Raw genomic sequence first — 22,461 nt, forward strand, 5'->3', positions numbered from 1 at the left:
TGTTGGCCAGGCTGGTTTCAAACTCCTGACCTCAGGTGATACACTTGCCTCGGCCTCTCAAAGTGCTGGGATTACAGGCAAGAGCCATCACACCAGGCAGATATTTCTTTTATGTACTGAATTAAGGACAACCCACTGATCTTACAAGAAAATCAGCAATTCAAGAACAAATTTTATTATCTTAATAATATATTAATTTCACATCCTGACTTAAAATATTGAACAGTTAACTTAGTAAGATGTTCTGAAACATGAATATTTAAGAGTGTCTAACTTGACAGATTTTTTTTAAGATGTCCCCTAAAGGAACTAAAAGTAAATGTTTATACAAATTTCATAAAGTCATATTACAAATTCATAAGCACTACACACTAACGATATGAATCTTTTAAAATTGTTTCCAGGAAACTTTTAATTAGAGGAAAAAATCCAGTTCGTCTCAAAGTTCCCTAAATGCTAAAGCCTCAGTCTTAAACAACAGTCATTTGGAAAGCATTTATTTTAAAAATCCAATGACTGTTTTACCACCTGTTGCACATCATCCACAAGGTACTGGGTCTCTCCAGTTGCTCTTTCCATTTATGGAAATCTGTTCAAAGCTAAATGGTTCCAGAGAGGCAGCCAAACCTCTAAGTAAATCTATCTTTAGGTGACCCTGCTTACTCTTATCTGCAGCTTCACTGAGGCAAAGGATTCAATCAGCCTGTGTAGCTCAACTTTAAGAAAACTTAGCATTATTAAGTATAAGACATATTATCATTCTCAATTACTGTTTTCAAAGTGCCTCCCTACAATACTCACATACACTAAGAAAAAAAAAACCTTGAAAAGCAAATTCTCCAGTTTTTAAAATTTATTCTAGCAAGCATTCTCTTTAAAGCCTGCTTGTGTTGCAATTTAGCTCTTGTCTTAGGTGCTATTAATAAACTATGCTGGGTAAACTAATTCCTTATGTAATTGTATTAAGAAACACCCTAAAACTTTACCATATTAAAATCAGAGCTTCAAGTATTCAATAATAATACAGCAAGAGAATTTTACCAGATTTTTTAATGTTTCAAGTTATAAAAAAAATGAAATTTGCCTAACAGTTACATATTACATGCCCTGAATTCTTACGTAGTTTGAGGCACATTTTCAAAACCATGATTTTGTGTTATTAAAATTGTTATGTCAATGCAAGTTACTTCTTCAAGGTGTAATTCTTGCACATATTTCTGATCTCAACTTCCCCTTCCCCCGTAAAATTCAACATATTATATCTCAGAAATATTTTATATTTAGAGTAAAATACATACACTTAGAATCATACTTTAAATTTACGATGACAACATAAAGCACCTAAGACAAGAGCTAAATTGCAACACAAGCAGACATAAAACACGCATAAATTACCTATGAAGTTATCAGCCAGAAGATCTAATACTCTATGTACAACTGACAAATGGTTGCTGACATTTACCATGTGCCCAGACCCTGTGCTATAAACCTGACAGAAGTGTGAACAGATCTCTGGCCTCATGAAGCTTATACTACTATAGGCTGGGCATTGCCTTATCCAAAATGCTTAAGACCAGAAGTGTTTCAGATTTCAAATTTAAAAATATATATATCTGCACTATATATTTCCAGTTGAATATCCCAAATCTAAAAATCCAAAATGCTTTAATGAGCTTTTCCTTTGAGTGTCACATCAGTGCTCAGTTTTGGATTTTAGAATGCTCAATCTACAGTTCAGAGAGCATCAAAAACATAAATGGAAGATATTTCAGAACTAAATAAAAATGTAAAATAAACTTACTTTGTAAGTTACAAGCATGTTAAGAGGAACACTGATTACTTTTTTGCTGCTTACTAATTTTATCTCTTGTCATTTTTATTTACTAAGTAAAATAATGCAAAACACAAAAATCTAACAGCCTGTTCTCAGATCAATTTACAATAATGTACTAATGCTGGTTTCCAAAACTTACACATTTTGTAAAGGTGAGCACTATCTTTTTATTTTTGTTTACATAAGTCAAGTAACTTTTGACAACAGAAATTTAAGAAATATTTCTCCTACTTGTTTCTGTAATTCAAAAAAATACTGCTTTGTTCAGATCAATAATTCAAATAAAATTTCAACTATAATTTTGCACATTTCTTAAGAATACGCATGAATTTAACAGTGTTGTGCAATCAAAGTAAGCAAGCTACAAGCAAGAGCTGAAAAGTAGAATTCCTTATCTTACTTAAAACTTGACTTACTGGTATCTTTCTGTATCTATGAAATTTATGGAAGGAAAAAATAAATAACTCATTTTAAAAACAGAAGCAATGAAGCTAAAAGTAGTCTGACAGTTATCATTTTCTAGTCACCACTGGTAGTGGCTATTGTTGGTCAATCCCCCTTGAAATAAATTTCAAGAACTGTTCTACTTTTTATTACAGTACCAAAAATAATATTTGCTTGTACCTTCATTTAATATTGGTAAATATCTTCTTGTTCCATTTCTTTCTAATCAACTAGTGTTTGTATGGTACTGCAGACTATTCCAGACTCACTCAACAGCTGTTACAAAATACCAAACTTGGTAATTAAGTCTGACAAGAGGCATACCTCTCAGCTTTGCATAAGAGAATGCTGGCAATGGATCTAGTTCATAAAAATGTTCTCAAGTCAAAAATAAAATTGAGTAGCAATTTAGTTTGAGAGCAGTGAAAAAAAACTAGAAAACACTTCATTAGGTGATAGTGGTATTCTCCTATAAGCAACACTATAAACTAATAGTACAAGGTCTTCAGTCAACTGCAGAACCCGATTTACCACTACTTATCCTCTAATGCCCCAAAGCTATACCAGTAATAGGTAAATGAAGAATACAAATGAATGCAATGAAAAGGGGGAAAAGGTATTAAAGGTCTGGAATACTCCATCTTTACCTTTTCCCCCTTGACCTTTTAATCAATATACTTGCATTATAAAGTATAAAAAGGAAAAAGAATGGCAATTCTTGTTTTTTTTTTTTTTATACTCTCGGAGGGGGAGAGCGAACTGCCCTCTGCAAGATGAGATCAGCCAGAAATTATTTTCTAAACCAGAGTTGTCTGATAAAAATAAAAGCCACTATAATTTTAAATTTTCCAGTAGCTACATTTGTAAAAGCACAAAGGTGAAATTAATACCTTCATTTAACCTAGTACATTCGAAATATTTTTATTTCAATGTGTAATCAATATAAGGAATTTTTCCACTGCTTGTTTTTAAGTTTAATTAAAATTAAAAATTGAGTTTCTTAGCTACATTTTAAGTACTCAGATACATGCAGCTAGTGGCTACCATACAGTACAGACCTAAACAACACTGTAATTCAGCTATCCTCCAACCTTTTTTTATCAGAGGACACTTTTACACTCAAAATGCTGAAGACCTCAAAGAGATTTTATCTGTATTTATCATATTTGAAATTACAAAGAAAACTTCAAAATTATTAATTCATTTAAAATAATACACCCATTACTGCAACCATAAATAATATTTTTTATGAAAAATAACTGTTTTTTGAGACAAGGTCTCGCTCTGTTGCTCAGGCTTGAATGCAGTGGCATGATCATGGTTCACTGTAGCTTAGACCTCCTGGGTGTGATCCTCCCACCTCAGCCTCTCAGGTAGCTGAGACCACAGGCACGCACCAGCACACCCAGCTAATTTTTTTATTTTTTTTTTAGAGACGGGGGTCTCACTATGTTGTCCAGGCTGGTCTCAAACTCCCGGACTCAAGAGATCCTCCTGCCTCGGTCTCCCAAAGTGCTGGGATTACAGGCATGAATCACCATGCCTGGACAAAAATAACTTTAAAAAAACAAAAAGTAAGTAGCTTTTTTACATTTTTGCAAATCTTATTATACTTGATTTAATAGAAGGCAGCTGAATTCTCCTTCCTCTTTCAATCTATTGGAATAACCCATCTATACATAGCTCCTAACTCCTCTGTACACTTTTGAAAGTGACAAGGCAAATAATGTCTTAGTATTATTTTCAAAACAGTTTTGTCTTTACAGATCCTGTGAAAGGCTCTTGGGACTCCCAGAATCCAGGTCAGAGAGTTTGGTTTTTGAGAAGCGCTGCTGTAATTCATCATCAACTGTAACTAATAACAACCAAATTCTATCCTCATGCTTATATAAGTTTTAGCTTCTAAACATAAACATCAGTGTGTAGATGACAAATTATGATTCTAGCCTAGGAGCTGTGGCTCACGCCTATAATCTCAGCACTTTGGGAGGCCAAGGCGGGTGGATCACCTGAGGTCAGGATTTCAAGACCAGCCTGGCCAACAAGGTAAAACCCCATTTCTACTAAAAATACAAAAATTAGCCAGGCATGGTGGCTCACACCTGTAATCCCAGCTACTTGGGAGGCTAAAGTGGGAGAATCACTTGAACCTGGGAGGCAGAGGTGAGCCAAGATTGTGCCACTGCACTCTAGGCTGGGTGACAGAGTGAGACTCCATCTCAAAAAATAAAACAATATAAAAAAAAGAAAAATTATGATTCTGTAAGTAAAACAGTATTTGTCTACTCACAGATAAACAGTTTTTAAAAAGCTTTTCTTAAGCAATTCTTTGCATCCTTTTGAACATTTTGCTATAGACGACACAAGGAATCATTTTAAACAATTATCAAACATGAGGAATTATTTTAAATAGTTATCAAGAACATTCGGATGCCTGCCCTTCTCCACCAACCAAATTTGTTTCTGAAATAGTTTGATGTTGAATGATTCTGATTGGCTATTTAGACACTGACTGATGTGACCATGTAACTCAGTTTTTATATGAATTTTAGTACCAATGCTGCCATGAACTGTGAAGGGTAATTTCTTAAATTCATTTTCAAATGAGCTTTTTAAAAAGAAAATTAGTGTTATTCCTTGAGTTTCATTTTAATGCATCTATTCACATACTGCTTTTAACTTCTTTTCATACTGCTAATTTTTTTTTCAATTTGATCTTTTCAAGATTGAGACTACATATTCCAATTTACAGTAAATCAGAAATGAGATTTTCAATTTCATAATGAACTTTAATAAAATAGATTTGTTTTGTCAGTGAAAATATTTAGGCTAAATTTCCAGCAAAATTTCACCTTCATTTAATAACTGCATTGTTGACCAAAACTTCTGGTTACCTTATTTCGCAAATGTAAAAAAAATAAATAAATAAAATAAGAAAAGACAAAGGAAAAAGTCAAGGAAGGTATACTTGAGAATAAGGCAGAAATCTTCCAGAAAATCCAGACTGTTCATACACAACACTTTCACATAAATACTAGGAAAGTAATAATGCTAGACATTTGTTTTTCCTATATTAAGCTATATACACTAGAAATGAGCCTAAATTATTAAATATACTATATTACAGACTTAAACGTACGAAGAGCCTCAAGTTCCAATTTGGCACACATTTTTATTTTCTTTTTTTTTTTTTTTTTTTTGAGACGGAGTCTCGCTCTCTCACCCAGGCTGGAGTGCAGTGGCGCGATCTCGGCTCACTGCAAGCTCCGCCTCCCGGGTTCACGCCATTCTCCTGCCTCAGCCTCTCCGAGTAGCTGGGACTACAGGCGCCCGCCACCACGCCCGGCTAATTTTTTTTGTATTTTTAGTAGAGACAGGGTTTCACCGTGGTCTCGAACTCCTAACCTCATGATCCGCCCGCCTCGGCCTCCCAAAGTGCTGGGATTACAAGCGTGAGCCACCGCGCCCGGCACACATTTTTATTTTCAAAGACTGGATAAAAGAAGTTAACCTAACAATTACATAATGAACTTATAGAAATATTTACTCACATGGTGTAATATTAGAAAAAAAAAAAAAAACCCAAAGAGAAGCCCTACCTTTCCATTAAGTATTTCCAAGCCACTTATTTTAGAGCTTTAAGTCATTAGAAATCATCTAGTCAACCCTGTCTTCTTAGAGAAAATGAAGCCCTAAAGAGGTTAAGTCACTAGCTAGTTTAGTGACAGCTAGATATAGATCCTCAACTCTTCAGGGTCAAGGCTCGTTCTCATACATCATATTGTCCATGAAAGTTTTCTAAAGTATGTCGAGTCTTTACTACAAACATACTTTGTAAAATGACAGTGAGGTTTAATAAATAAGCTTATTTATTTCATCCTTTACTCAAACTGACAGCATAAATGTTTATAGCTAAAAGAATGCATACATGATACTTAACGCCTCTCAAGGAAGAAAATAAAAGCAAAAGTATATTCGAGCTTAACATGTACCTTAACAGGTAGCAACAGTGGTAATATTACGTGTTATATACTTGCTTAGAAACAAGTTATGCTGAAAATATTAACCTAAGGCTTATCTCCTCTAGAAGTTGTATAAATATCATTCTACACTAATCATCAATCCATTATAGCAATCACTGGAGCTATTTTTTACATTTATACATTATATAGATTTTCACCTGTCTCCCGAGACTGTAAAATCTTTGTGAGGAAGAATTCTCTGCCACACTTGATGACTTCCCTCAAGGAGATAAAAAGGTATTCTGTCCATTATACAAATACAAACTTTAGAAACATTATCCTACCAATGCTATTGAAAATTGGCAGCAATAAAAATTTAGAGTCATGATTCCCAATCTTCTGGGCCATCTTTCCTCCCTAACTTTTAACACACTGAATAAACCTTGGGTAAATGAGCAAACCTCTCTCAAGTTTCCTTCTAAAATAAGGCTTTTAAGGGAGCTTCAGATTACATGAACATAATTGGTGACATAACTTGAAAATAACTGTACGTAAAACATATTCTTTACAGAACATTATTATCATAAACTTTAAGATTCGTATATAGTACAGAAATGCAGTAGAGCTGGAAAACAGCACTTACCTTTTTAAAACCCCTTATCAAAAGAAGACAAAACTTTTGTCTTTTCAAACCAAAGACAGTCTTTTATATATACACTCCAAGGAAAATACCTACAGGCCATATTCAGTTTCACTGGTAATTCCAAAAGCTTACGAAAAAATAGTTTCCAATGGCAAAGTGAAGCGCTCCTACCTTTACAGTATTTTTCAAAGTTTTGATGCAAAGGCATTCTAAGGTTCTTTCCGAGTGTTCGCAGCCACTGGAAACAACATCTCTTGAACTGTACATATTCAATATTCACAGAAATATCATTGACCCAACAACTTCACATATCATTAGTACCAATAATATAAAGCCAAAAATTCCATCCCTTAATTCATACTGTAGTAATGGACAATATATACAAAGGAATCAAGTTCTCATTGTGCTCTCTTACTAAAACTTAAGTTCTTGTTCTGACCAGAAAGCAACTGTCAAACAGATGTGTTTTAATCACTACACAGTAAACTGTATTTTCCTTTGGAACCTCTGAAATACATATTTTTACATTTTATAGAATAAAAGACTGGTCACCACTGTATAGTATTCAATACGTACATATTATTTCAGACTTTGTTTGAACCTAGAGCGCTTCCGTTAAATTTAGATACCTGTGTGTTCATGATTTCCCCCAATCGAACTGAGTCAGAGTTTTGCCAAGCAAACTACTAATTTCAAGTCCCTTACCTAAAAACAATGGATGCAAGACTGTTAAGATCTTTTACAGAATTACTGTTCCCTGAATATTTCTCATCGCCCACTTCCCATCCATGGCAATATGAAATAGGAACCGGGAAGAGGAACATGTATGCTTACTATTACAGTAAGTAAATAGTATTCAAGCAGTGCTACATCGATCCAGGGCCCTCACTGCGCTGTCTGCTATTAAGCAAAGCTGCTTTTTCTATGTAACTTAAGTCCGTGCCCTTCCGCTGCAGCAGTGGCGCCGCACATCCCCCACCCCTGCGGCCACTTCCGTGTTTACACTCCTCTTCCCTCCAATTCCATGCGTACATTGTCAGCTTCACTCCCGCCCAATCTTCATTGGCCCAGCGCGGGCCCGTAGTCCCGCCCCCAGAAATCAACGTTCTAATTTGGAACACCTCAGAGAGCAGATTGGAACCAGAGGCCTGTCAATCCCGTCTGTTCTGTCCTTTCCGAGGCGCTTCCGCTGTGGTGGGAGGTTGGCGGGGGGAGAGGGGAAGGGGGCAATTCCGTGCTGAGACTTCCCTAGGGCCAAGACTCCCTCCCTCTCGCCTCGCTCCTTAACATTCACCCACTGTTTACAAAAATAAATGTTCTTTTCTGACGCCGCAACCCTCCAGGTCAGGGGTACAAATATATTCCGTGTTCTTCCCATTCTCCCCCTAAAAAAACAACCCACGAGGGAAGGGGCATAAACCTAGTTTCTTCGCAGCCACCCGTTAAATGAGCAAAGGGAGGCGGGCCCCTGAAACAACATCCCGGTTACTCAACATTATTAAGTGACCCTGTCCAGGACCGTTACTCCTGAGACTGCATAAGGTGGGAATGTGCGGAGGAGGGAGGGTCAAGAGCGTTTTTTTTTTGGCGGGTATCGGTCCACCGGACATCGTCCCTGGCTGCCTGGTCCATGCGGAAGTCATGGAATTGTGGACGAAGTCTGAAGGGAGAACCGAGCGGGGGTGGCGAGCGTTAGACGGAGAAGCCCGCCGCCCCCGACCGCGGGCAGCAGCGGCCTCTCCGGCCAGACAGCGTGGCAGGCGCAGCCGAGAGACAACAGCCTCACTCACTTCCTGGTTCCTCAGCAACTGGGGTGAAGCGCAAAACTCGTCCGCCCCCGAGTCCCCAACTTAACCGCGGCTCCGTTCTCCAGCACCCGCTGCCAGCGCTCCGCCCGGCAGCTGCTGCTGCTGCTCGCCAAACCCACCCTGAAGCGACAGCGCCGGATTCGAGGCAGGTTACTCTCCAAGGTGATCACTTCCTGATTCGTCGCCTCCATTACTTCATTCACTCCCCCCTTTCCCCCAGCCGCCCCAGTGACTGTGAGGTGGACACTCTACCCCCAGACACTGTACCCCCAAGCACAGACTGCTACAGGGGAGTCACCCCGCCTTCTGTGCACCCCCTCTCCTGCTGCACCGATGCACGGGAGAAAAGTTCCCCTGTCCTTACCGGCCCGGATGAGCAGATCCAGCTGGTTCGTGGGTCCCTCATGCAGAGACGTCGCCATGTTTATCCCGGGGCTGGAGCTGCTGCTTCACATTGACTTACACCGTGAGCAGCGGCAGCAGGGTAGGAGGCGGAACCCGCGGCCGGAGACACACGCCGTGCGACCGACACACACTCACGCACTCGCACACACTCCGACGCCCGGATCCTTGCGCGTCCTCCGACAGGAAGCCGAGGCCGGCCCGCCTCCCGCCGCCGGGCTGAGAAACCCCACCACCTAACGGCAGGGGCAGGGGCGGCGGCGGCGGCGGCTGTGGCGGCCGCCCCAGCTGGCAACGCGATCCTTCCGCCCCGCGCCCAGACAGGAAGTCCCGGACGCTCGCTCCGGAGAGCGGCCGCAGCCTGCGGCGAGAGACACCTGAGGCTGGGAAACGGCTCCGGGAGCCGCGCGAGGGCACAGCCCCTCGGCAGGAAGAGGCACATTTCACGCTCTGCGGAAGAAAAGTCTGCAATTGTCCCCCCTCTGGAAAAGAGCCATTAATCGTATTTTCTTCCTGGAAGCAATCTAATACCTAGTCCTGCAGCTGTAAATAAAGGTGGCTATTTAACTTCTTTTGGCTTTTTCAAACCTTATGCGACATGTAACCAGTTCACTTGAAACATCTGCACTTTTAACACAGGAACACCAACAAAAAAGTCATACCTAGAACATATTCTGAAAGCATTACTTGGAAAGTAAGGAGTTTCCAACTACTTTCTGAGACCAACTTCCGTCCTTTTCCCTTAACAGAAGTGTCAAAGAGCACATTAAACGGGTATTTAGTAAACAGAACACACCAACCTCTGGAGATTAGACTCCCCCAATATGCTAATCATGAAATTCATGTACCCTTTCATTTCTGTTTGGTTCATTTGGAAACACATTTATATTGTCATTTACTTCAAAAAAAAGTAATTCTTGCTGAAAACTAACCTTATTACAAACATATTAAAATACAATGGACGAGGGAGATAAATCGCCAATTTAATGACTATAAATTTACTGAACACAGGAAATCAAACCAATATAACGACGAATAACGCTTCATTAAAATGCTTCCCTGGCTTCAGAATTTAATAATACATAAATTGTTTGAAACAAAAGGTTATGCTAAAGTTGTTTGCACACAAAACTTACATAAAGGAACAGTGCCTCCTACAGAGTACGTGCTCAATAAGTATTTGCTGAATAAACAAAAAGATCTGGCAGTTACAAATTTAAAATAACAAGGTGACAATTTTTATCATCCGAATTAACTGAACTGTGTAGAGAAAAAAGTGTTTTCAGTGGTAACATTAATGCGATATCATTTTATAAAAGCTTGCCCAACATGAGTGTAGCATCAGAATGGATTTACATAGCCCATGACTATTTTTTCTCATTTCTCCTAATATTCATTTATTCTCTTGGTCCTTTTACCCTACCCCTATCATCACCATGATCCTCACTCTCCCAAAAAAGAACCTACATGCTATTTCCAAAGTACAACTCCTCTTTAAATAAGGATCTCTTTCTTGAATTAGGTAAACCTGCCATGTATGGGACAAAATGAACTACATGGTAGCTTTTATATTTTATTGTCAATCAATTTAAAGTAAGCATCATCCTTAGCTGGGCATTGTGGTGGGCCTGTGCACCTAGTGACTCAAGTCTGAGGCAGGCCATTTTCTTGAGCCCAGGAGTTTCGGGTTGCAGTGAGCTGTGATCGCACCACTGCACTCCAGCTAGTTATTTGAGAACCACAGAGTTAGTCCACTCCTTCACTTTACACATTGGGAAACTGAGGCCCCAAGAAGTTACTTAACAAAGGTTACAAAGTATCTTATTACTTTAAGGTCAAAACTCTTACAAAACAGTCTTCTATAAAATTTAGAAGTTATAAAAAAAGTTAAATCCATTTTACTATTATATTTATAGTATTATAAACTGCAAAATGGTTGATTTTTTTAAATGTCAAAGGTAAAGCAATGGGAAGTTAAGAGAAAAATGGAAGAAAAAAGTTTTGAGAAGTGAATGAGAGAATAGGAAGAGGCCAAGCTGTCTTAAGTTTTTCTCATACAACTAAACAATGAAATTCAGCCGGGCGCGGTGGCTCACGCTTGTAATCCCAGCATTTTGGGAGGCCGAGGCGGGCGGATCACAAGGTGAGGAGATCCAGACCACGGTGAAACCCCGTCTCTACTAAAAATACAAAAAAATTAGCCGGGCGTGGTGGCGGGCGCCTGTAGACCCAGCTACTCGGAGAGGCTGAGGCAGGAGAATGGCGTGAACCCGGGAGGAGGAGCTTGCAGTGAGCCGAGATCGCGCCACTGCACTCCAGCCTGGGTGACAGAGCGAAACTCCGTCTCAAAAAAAGAAAAAAAAAAAACAATGAAATTCAAAGTTGGTACCTTGAGCATGTTTAGGGAAAAAACAAGGTCAAGAAAACCGTAAGAAAAATATGTCTGTAGGCCGGGCGCGGTGGCTCAAGCCTGTAATCCCAGCACTTTGGGAGGCCGAGGCGGGTGGATCACGAGGTCAGGAGATCGAGACCATCCTGGCTAACACGGTGAAACCCCGTCTCTACTAAAAAATAAAAAAAATTTAGCCAGGCGTGCTGGCGGGCGCCTGTGGTCCCAGCTACTCGGGAGGCTGAGGCAGGAGAATGGCGTGAACCCAGGAGGTGGAGGTTGCGGTGAGCCGAGATCGCCACCGCACTCCAGCCTGGGGGACAGAGAAAGACTCCGTCTCAAAAAAAAAAAAAAAAAAAAAAAAGAAAAATATGTCTGTGAAGGACAACAAGCTGAAATCATATAATTTAGGAGCACCAAGTAAAGTTTGGTCTGTCAACATCAGAAAATAGACAATAATTACAGAAGTACAGTCTACAGATGTAAAAAGAAAAAAGATGAATTATTTCATATATTTTATACTACTGTTTAAATGTCTATTTGAGCTTTTTATGTTACTGATTTATTTAAGTCAGGTTTTATAAAATATTATTAAAATAAAGATCTTCGAACCCACAGTCATAAACTAATTCACTTATTCAACAAATTATTATCCAGTACTTACTTTAAGCAAGTTTCTGTTATAGGTGCTTATTAAGCTGGTAGCACTAAATTATGTAACAAAAGGAAGAAATTAAGCCTTCTCAATTCATACAGAACTCCCCACCCACCAAGGGTGAAAGTCTTAGAGATAATATGATACACAAGACTGCTTATATATGAAATTAAATAATAGGGCTGTATATAGAGTGGGTATAATTACCACCCAAGGATGTTAAATTATTTGTAATTATAAAAGCCTTCATAAAGCATAAATTTTTAATAGGGGTTCAAAGAGGCAAATTTTTCTTAATGAAATGTTTATTTTTTCAGAGGAAAAGGACTACGGCTAATTTTAGATTCTCAGAGGATCGTAACTCCTAAAAGTAATTTTATTGTAAGTCCTTCTGTTATATGTACAATAGCATTCATTTTGAGGCATGAACCATGAAAATCTTCTGACAAGGGTCCAGAATGTACTGTTTTTGATACAAACTTAGCTTAGGTGTGATCTGACTTAGGTTCATGTTTTTTGCATTTTAACTTATCCCTGGGCCAGACTCTCCTTGAGACTTGTTGATTCTTCACTTTATGATTTATACTAGACAAACCATTCCGTCCAATTCTTAGCAGCCACTCTTAGAAGACTGTCAGCTAAGTATTGCAGCTAGTCATTAATTAATTCATTAATTCATTCATTTATAGAAACAGGGTCTCACTATGTTATCAAGGCTGGTCGTCAACTCCTTGCCTCAAGCAATCCTCCGTCCTTGGCCTCCCAAAGTGTTGGGATTACAGGCATGATCTGCTGTGCCCAGCCCTGCAGCTAGTCTCTTCTAATGGGTGTTAGACAAACACGTTTTTCTTGTTTGTTTTTTGTTTTTTTTGAGACGGAGTCTCGCTCTGTCGCCCAGGCTGGAGTACAGTGGCGGGATCTCGGCTCACTGCAAGCTCCGCCTCCCGGGTTCACACCATTCTCCTGCCTCAGCCTCCCGAGTAGCTGGGACTACAGGCACCCACCACCACGCCTGGCTAATTTTTTGTATTTTTAGTAGAGACGGGGTTTAACCGCATTAGCCAGGATGGTCTCGATCTCCTGACCTCGTGATCCGCCCTCCTCGGCCTCCCAAAATGCTGGAATTACAGGCGTGAGCCACCACGCTCGGCCACAAACAACTTTTTAAAATAGCATCTATTAAGCACCCAAATGTATATGAGTTAAAATAGTTAATGATCTCTATAGTTTAAACAACATTTATGACAACTGATTTCATGGGTTTGAGTTGTTTATTATCATCAAAGAATATGTAGTATCTTGAATACACTGGGAAAAAAATTTGCAATTCTTGTGAAACTTTACAAGGGCCCATATATAATTCTTGTTTAGCATGTTTATGAAAAATTTTAGGCTGGTCACGGTGGCTCAAGCCTGTAATCCCAGCACTTTGGGAGGCCGAGGCGGGCAGATCACGAGATCAGAAGATTGAGACCATCCTGGCTAACACGGTGAAACCCCGTCTCTGCTAAAAATACAAAAAATTAGCCGGGCGAGGTGGCGGGCGCTTGTAATCCCAGCTATGCGGGAGGCTGAGGCAGGAGAATGGTGTGAACCCCAGGGGGCGGAGCCTGCAGTGAGCCGAGATGGCGCCACTGCACTCCAGCCTGGGCGACAGTGAGACCCCGTCTCAAAAAAAAAAAAAAAAAAATCACAATAAAAGTTTTAACTGAAAATATACTAGTCAAATCTCATTTAATTCCAAAAGGAATATTTAGATTAACTAATTTCTTATAATATTTTCTGAACTCTACCCACTGAAAAATTCTTCAAATGTCAATACTGAGTTTTTAATTGCCAAATCCAGTGACCTCTTCTCAGTCTCCATCTTACTACTTCTCCAAGTATTGTTGACTACCCCTTTATTGAAATCCTTCCCTTCGTTTGATTTTCATGATAGTAAACTGTCTGACTTTTGTTTCTTCCTGTTTCTTTTCAGTTGTCTTCACCCACTTCTACACAACCGTTAAATGTGACTGTTCGCCCAAAGTATGATCCTTAGCCACCTTCTCTCTTCATTCTCCACTCTCTCCAGAATGGTATTATCCACCCCCACCTACGACTTTTTTTTTTCTTTTTCTGAGACGGAGTTTCACTCTTGTTGCCCAGGCTGGAGTGCAATGGCATGATCTTGGCTCACCGCAACCTCCGCCTCCCAGGTTCAAGCGAGTCTCCTACCTCAGCCTCCAGAGTAGCTGGGATTACAGGCATGCACCACCACACCCAGCTAATTTTGTAGTTTTAGTAGAGACGGGGTTTCTGCATGTTAGTCAGCTGGTCTCCAACTCCTGACCTCAGGTGATCCGCCCACCTCGGCCTCCCAAAGTGCTGGGATTACAAGCGTGAGCCGCTGCACCTGGCCAAGGACTTTGAATACTATTTCTACACTGATTCAAAAATCAGCATATCAAGTCTTGATTTACTTTAAAAAAATATATATAGGTCCTAATTTCCAACTGTATAAAAACATCTCTACTTGAATAACCAACTGATAACTAAAGATCCTTTATCTACAGATTTCATTTATTTACTCTATCAATAACCATTATCTTACCAGGTTAGAAATCTTAGTCATCTATGTTCCTAGTTTAAGAACTCATCTCTTATACATTTTTAGGGGATTTAAACCATACAGGAAATTGCTAAAAATAATGTAACATAGTCATATCCCCTTCTCAACCAGAACCTACAACTACTCATTTATGCTATAAGATTGTTTTCCCCCAAGAAATAACATATAACAGATGAAGATAGCATTTCTGAATACGACCCCCAGACCCCATTCCATCTCTCCAGAGAAACTGCTATCATGAGTTTAGTGTATATTCTTCCATTCTATTTTTTATACTTTTACATGTGTATATATTTACATACGTATGTGTTTGTGTATGTATCCCTGAATGACATACAGTATTATTTTACATGCTCTAGGTACATAAATGACATTAAACTATATATGCCATTCTAAAATGTATTTTTTATCATTCAAGATTTACATTCTATCCATGTCAGTATAAGTAAATATGGCTATTCTTTTTTAAATGCTACAAAGTATTCCAGTGTATGCATTTACACCATTTTATTCATCACATTATCTAAGTTATTCATCACATTATCTAATAAAGTTATTCACCACATTAGCAAAGTTTCCATTTCTTACTTTTATAAATAATTCTGCAAAAAAAATTACGTTTTCTTAAACATGTATGCTACAGTCTCTCCACATCATATACCGATAAACAGAGTTTCTAGGTCATAAAGTAAGTATTTTGTTTTTTGCTTTTCTGGTATGGGTCTCACTCTGTCACTGAGGCTAGGGAATAGTGGCATGACCATAACTCACTGCAGCCTTGAACTTCTGGGCTCAAGAGACCCTCCACCTCAGCCTCTTAAGTTAGCTAGGACTACAGTCATATTCCATGCCTGGCTAATTTTTTAAAATAATTTTAAAGACAAGGGTCTAGCCATGTTGCCCAAGGTAGTCTTGAACTCCTGGTCTCAAGATAACCTTCCATTTGTCTCCTGAGTAGCTAAGACTATAGGCACACACCACCACACCCAGCTTATCAGTACAATTTTAATTTGACGTAATTCTGTCCAAAGTGGTTTGGTAGAGTTACCATTTTTCTCACATGCTTGTCAATTCAAGATATAGGCTGACTTTTTAAATTTCTGCCATGTGTTGAGTAACAAGAAATTTTTCATTGTTATATTAATATGCATGTATTTAAGTATTAAGGATAAATACTTTTTCAAATACTTACTGGCCATTAACATTTCCACTTTGAATAGACTATTCATGTCCTTGGCCATTTTTCTATAAAGGCATGTTTTGTCTTATTGATCTATAGAATGTTAATATATTCTAAATAACAATTCAGATTTATGTTGCAAGTATCTTCTGCCAGCCTGCTGTTTGACTTTTTTATTCTTGAGACAGGGTCTGGCTCTGTCATCCAGGCGGGAGTATAGTGGTACGATCTTGGCTCACTGCAACCTCCGCCTCCCAGGCTCAAACGATTCTTGTGCCTCAGCCACCCGAGTAGCTGGGATTACAAGCACATGCCACCATACCCAGTTAATTTTTGTATTTTTAGTGGAGCTGGGGTTTTGCCACGTTGGCCAGGCTGGTCTCAAACTCCCAGCCTCAAGTGATCCTCCTGCCTCGGCCTCCCAAAGTGCTGGGAAAAATATCAAGTTTTGATGTAGTCAAATTAATGTTTTCCCTTATAGTATATATATATTTTTTATTTTGTTTTGGTTTGGTTTTTTTTGAGACGGAGTCTCACTCTGTCGCCCAGAGTGGAGTGCAGTGGCGCAATCTCGGCTCACTGCAAGCTCCGCCTTCCGGGTTCACGCCATTCTCCTGCCTCAGCCTCCCAAGTAGCTGGCACTACAGGCACCCACCACCACGCCTGGCTAATTTTTTGTACTTTTAGTAGAGACAGGGTTTCACCGTGTTAGCCAGGATGGTCTCGATCTCCTGACCTCGTGATCCGCCCGGCTCGGCCTCCCAAAATATTGGGATTACAGGCGTGAGCCACCGCGCCCGACCTTCTTATAGTATATGTTAAAGAATCCTTGGAATAAAAAGGAAATCATAAAGAAACTAAGAAATATCTAGAAATGAATTACAATAAAAAATGCAACATGTCAAATTGTGTGATTTAATTAAAACAGTACTTAGTAAAGAAATAAAAGGTTTAAAAATAAACAAGCTCAGCATTTAATTCACAGATGGAAAATGCAACATAGCAAACCTACAGAAACTAGAAGAAATAAATAATAAAAAGCAGGAAAAATGAAATAGAAAATAGTTATTTTTTTTGAGACAGGGTCTCACTCTGTTGCCCAGGCTGAGTGCAGTGCTGCTATTACAACTCAGTGCAGCCTCAACCTCCTGGGCTCAGGTGAACCTCTCACTTCAGCCTCCCAAGTAGCTGGGACTCCAGTTGTGTACCATTGCACCCAGCTAATTTTTTATTTTTTTGTAGAGGTGGGAGGATCACTTGCCCAGGCTGGTCTCAAATTGCTGGATGCAAGCGATCCTCCCACCTTGGCCTCCTACAGTGTTGGGATTACAGGGATGAGCCACTGTACCTAGCCAGAAAATAATACTTTTCAAAAATATAGAAGATTCACAAAACCAGAAGATGACATTGAAAACATTAATAAAATAAACAGACTTTGGCAAAGGTTGTCAAGAAAACAGAATATACACATTATTTAAATATAGAGAATATATATATGTATATATATAACATGGAACAAAAAGGGGGAAATAACCACAGATACAATTGATATTTAAAAATAATAAAATAGGCTGGGTGTGGTGGCTCACTCCTGCAATCCCAGCACTTTGGGAGGGCGAGGCAGTTGGATCACCCGAGGTCTGGAGTTCAAGACCAGCCTGGCAAACATGGTGAAACTTTGTCTCTACTAAAAATACAAAAATTAGCTGGGCATGGTGGCAGGCGACTTAATCCCAGCTATTTGGGAGGCAGAGGCAGGAGAATCGTTTGAACCCGGGAGGCGGAGGTTGCAGTGAGCCGAGATCATGCCACTGTACTCCAGACTGGGCAATAGAGTGACATTCCATCTCAGAAATGACATGACATGACATGACATGACATGACATGACATGACATGACATAACATAAATAAAATAAAATAGGGCCGGGCACGGTGGCTCACACCTGTAATCCCAGCACTTTGGGAGGCCGAGGCGGGTGGATCAGCTGAGGTCAGGAGTTTCAGACCAGCCTGTGCAACATGATGAAAACCCCATCCTGGATCGAGACCATCCTGGCTAACACGGTGAAACCCTGTCTCTACTAAAAAACACAAAAAATTAGCCGGACGTGGCGGCGGACGCCTGTAGTCCCAGCTACTCAGGAGGCTGAGGCAGAAGAATGGCGTGAACCTGGGCGGCGGAGTTTGCAGTGAGCCCAGATTGCGCCACTGCACTCCAGCCTGGGCGACGGAGAGAGACTCTGTCTCAAAATAATAATAATAATAATAATAATAAAAGTATTATGAACAATTATATGCTACTAAAGCTGACATCTGAAACATATGAACTACTGGAAGTATATGAAATTCCCAGTAGGCACACACATACAAAATTGAATAGAATAGTAAATAGTAAAGAAATTTTTTTTTTTTTTGAGACAGAGTCTCCCTCTGTTGCCCAGGTTGGAGTGCAGTGGCACAATCTCGGCTCACTGCAAGCTCCGCCTCCCGGGTTCACAACATCCACCTGCCTCAGCCTCCCGAGTAGCTGGGACTACAGGCACCCACCACCACGCCCGGCTAATTTTTTGTATTTGTAGTAGAGACGGGGTTTCACCATGTTAGCCAGGATGGTTTCGATCTCCTGACCTCGTGATCCGCCCACCTCAGCCTCCCAAAGTGCTGGGATTACAGGTGTGAGCCACCGCGCCTAGCCAGTAAATAGTAAAGAAATTAAAACATAATACAAAACCTTCCCTCACAAAAAACAAACAAACAAAAAAACCCAGGCTTGAATATTTTTTATGCAAATTCTAGCAAATTTCAAAATTAATTCTTAACTTATGCAAGCTGTTTGCAGTAGAAGAGAAAAATAAGTGAAAGCTAACTGGATTATTTTATGAGCCTAGTGTAATCTTGATTCCAAAGCAGATAAAGACAGGAAAAGAAAATTATGGTTCCACTTCACTTATGAATAGATTCCAAGACTCTTTAACTTAAAGCAACGCAAAGCAAAATGATGACTAACATTTATCCTCAAACGACAAGACTTCAACATCTGAAAATTCATCAACTGACCATATTAATAGAGTAAAAGAGAAAAATGACTTCTCAAATGCCAAAAAAGCACTTGATAGGACTCATAATTGACACAAAACAAAAGGAATAGAAGATAATTCCTTAACTTGGTATACATTATATACTAAAGCCTATAACAATTTCAAGTTGAAACTTCAGATACATTCCTTTCAAGATTAGGAACAAAACAGGGATGGCCATTAATATTATTGCTCTTTTTAAAATATCACTTTCACATAATACTGGAGTTCTTGACTAACATCTTTTTTTTTTTTTTTGAGACGGAGTTTCACTCATTGCCCAGGCTGGAGTGCAATGGCATGATCTCTGCTCACTGCAACCTCCGCCTCTCGGGTTCGAGTGATTCTTCCGCCTCAGCCTCCTGAGTAGCTGGGATTACAGGCATGTGCCACCATGCCCGGCTAATTTTTTGTATTTTTAGTAGAGACGGGGTTTCTCCATGTTGGTCAGGCTGGTCTCGACCTCCCAACCTCAGGTGATCCACCGCCTCGGCCTCCCAAAGTGCTGGGATTACAGGCGTGAGCCACCGCGCCCGGCAACTAACATCTTAAGAAACGAAAAAGAAACAAGATAACTGGAAAGGCAAAAGGAGGGCTGAGTTGTCCTAGCTAAGGCCCTCCTAGACCAGTTAGTTCCCAGCTGATCCACAGATGACCATAGATACAGGACCAAAGCCATCACAGCAGAGTCACACAACTAGCTCATAAGTCTGAGGGAAACAATTAACTGGTTCTTGTTTCAAGTCAATAAATTTTGGAGTGGTTTGTTATGCAGCACGAAGATAAAAGTAGGGACTGAAGGTTATTTATTGCTGAGTAAGTAGAAAGGTAAAATGTGGTGGATGTTTAAAAGGGAGTACTCTGCAGCAGTGTGAGCAACAAATAAGATATACACAAAGCAACATGCAAGGATATTAGGAACAGTGCTTACTTTAAAAAGTAGGAAACAGAATAAGATACATAACACCATTTATATAAATTTTAATTATGTACAACAGGACATACAACCTCAACACACTAAGAAAATATACATTAATCATTATGTACAACAGGACATACAACCTCAACACACTAAGAAAATATACATTAAATGTGATGCTTATTTGGGAGGGAGGAAGATAAGACTGTTGTGTAAAAAAGATTAATGTCATTTTAAAAAATGAGTAAAATGAGGGGATATGAAATAGGGATCTAATTTTAGATTTCTTTATTTATCTTTATATATCTTAGAGTTATTCTTAGGTCCCCAGTAAAGGGTGTTTTGTTTTGTTTTTGTTTTTTTACTATTATCAATGGGATCTTTTTTGTTTCATTTTCTTATTGATTATTGCTCGTGCATACGGCAAACCTGATGAAACTTCTTAGCAACGTTAACAGTTTATCTGGATAATCTCTTAAATTTTATGTGTTAAGTCATCTGTAAATAATAACAATTTTGTTTCTTCTCTTCTGATCTTTATGCCTTTTTTTCCCCATCTCATTGCATTGGCTAGGACCTCCAATAATAATTCTAGTTAGTAAAGTTGATAGCTGGCATCTTCTTTCTCCATTAAGCATGATATTTGCTATAGATTTTTTTTTTTTTTTTTTTTTTTTGAGACAGTTTCGTTCTGTTGCCCAGGCTGGAGTAGAGTGGCACAATCTCACCTCACTGCAACCTCCACCTCCCAGATTCAAGCAATTCTCGCACCTCAGCCTCCCAAGTAGCTGGGATTACAGGTATGCAACACCACGCCCAGCTAATTTTTGAATTTTCAATACAGACAGAGTTTCGCCATGTTGACCAGGCTGGTATCAAACTCCTGACCTCAAATGATCTGCCCACCCCGGCCTCCCAAAGTGCTGGGATTACAGGCATGAGCCACTGTGCCAGCCTGCTATAGATTTTTAATATATACTCTTTATCAGGTTCCAATCCAGATTAAGAGTCTTTTATCCTCAGCAGATTTTAAATTTTAACAAATTTTTTTTAATCTATAGAGATGATTACATGAGTATTCTCCTTTAATCTAGTCGCATGGCTACAATAATTAACTTTTTAATATATAGCCATCTTTGCCTTCCTATTATGAATTTAGTCATTATGTATTTTTAAGTCAATGATGGATTTCATTTGCTATTCTTTATTTAGAATATTTGTAGCTATGATTGGCCAGGCACAGTAGCTCATGCCTGTAATCCCAGCACTTTGGGAGGCTAAGGCGGGTGGATCACTTGAGGTCAGCAGTTCAAGATCAGCCTGGCCAACATGGTGAAACCCCGTCTCTACTGAAGTACAAAAATTAGCTGGGCATGGTGGCGCACGCCTGTAGAAACGGTGAAACCCCGTCTCTACTAAAAATACAAAAATTAGCCATGTGTGGTGGCATATGCCCGTAATCCCAGCTACTCGGGAGGCTGAGGCAGGAGAATCACCTAAACCCGGGAGGTGGAGGTTGCAGTGAGCCGAGATCATGCCACTGCACTCCAGCCTGGGCGACAGAACAAGACTCTGTCATACATACAAAAAAAGAACATTTGTAGCTATGAGCATATATGAGTTTGACCAAAAAAAAAAAATTCTGTTTTTATATTGGATAAGTTTCAAGGTTAAGGTTATACTAACTTCATAAAATGAGTTGGAAAGCTTTCCCTCTTTTACTATTCTTCTGTGATAGTTTATATATAACAACTATTATGTATCCTCTGAAATTTTAGTAATAAATCTGGCTCTGATGGGCTTTTTTTTATACTTTTTCCACATGTTATAATGGACTTTATTTAAATGTGAATATGAGGAAGATGCATATGTAAGATTAAAGAAATTGAATGGTTATTAATTTGTCTGGGCTTTCTATTTCTTCTTGAGTCACTTATAAATTACAGTTTCGTTTTGTTTTTTGAGACAGGGTCTCACTCTGCCTAGGCTCTACTGTAGTGGTGTGATCTCGGCTCACTGCAACCTCCATCTCCCAGGTTCAAGCGATTCTCCTGCCTCAGCTTCCTGAGTAGCTGAGACTACAGGTGTACACCACCATACCTAGCTAATTTTTTTTTTTTTTAATTATTTGTAGCTAGGAGGTCTCACCATGTTGCAGGCTGGTCTCGAACTCCTGGACTCAAGCAATCTGCCCACTTTGGCCTCCCAAAGTGCTAGGATTACAGGCGTAAGCAACAGTGCTTGGCCTAAACTATAAAATTTTAACATTATCCTTTCACGGGTTTTTAAAGTCCTTGTCAACAGATTTTTCATAGTATTCTTTCATGGTTTTTAAACTTTTTATTCCATTGGCCATATTTTTGTTCTCCAGTGCTCATTTTTCTTTAATCTGTCTTTACAGAGGTTCTTCCATTTTATTAGTTTCTGGTTTTATTAATAATCTAGTACTGTTTTATTTTCTATTTACTAATATTGACTTTCTATTTATTAATATTAATATTGTAGATTTAGGTATATGATCATTGTATCAATCTTT

The 22,461-nt window shown here is 39.3% G+C and overlaps 1 protein-coding gene across 14 annotated transcripts in view; it reads right to left on the reverse strand.

Annotated features, from left to right (window-relative positions):
• Nucleotides 1-22,461, reverse strand: part of ELF2 (E74 like ETS transcription factor 2) — a 132,229-nt gene that overhangs the window by 17,789 nt on the left and 91,979 nt on the right. For 2 of the 14 annotated variants that reach the window (XM_055275942.2, XM_055275940.2), the window contains exon 1: nucleotides 9,056-9,480. The exons of 10 other annotated variants lie outside the window; for them this stretch is intronic. In XM_055275942.2, coding sequence (XP_055131917.1) covers nucleotides 9,056-9,113 — 58 coding nt within the window. In that variant the 5' untranslated portion in view covers nucleotides 9,114-9,480. Of the gene's footprint in view, nucleotides 1-9,055; nucleotides 9,481-22,461 lie in introns of those variants that run through there. 2 more of the 14 variants (XM_055275944.2, XM_055275941.2) reach the window with 2 other exon arrangements.

This window comes from Symphalangus syndactylus, chromosome 4 (assembly GCF_028878055.3).
Source record: "Symphalangus syndactylus isolate Jambi chromosome 4, NHGRI_mSymSyn1-v2.1_pri, whole genome shotgun sequence".
Lineage (NCBI taxonomy): Eukaryota > Metazoa > Chordata > Mammalia > Primates > Hylobatidae > Symphalangus > Symphalangus syndactylus.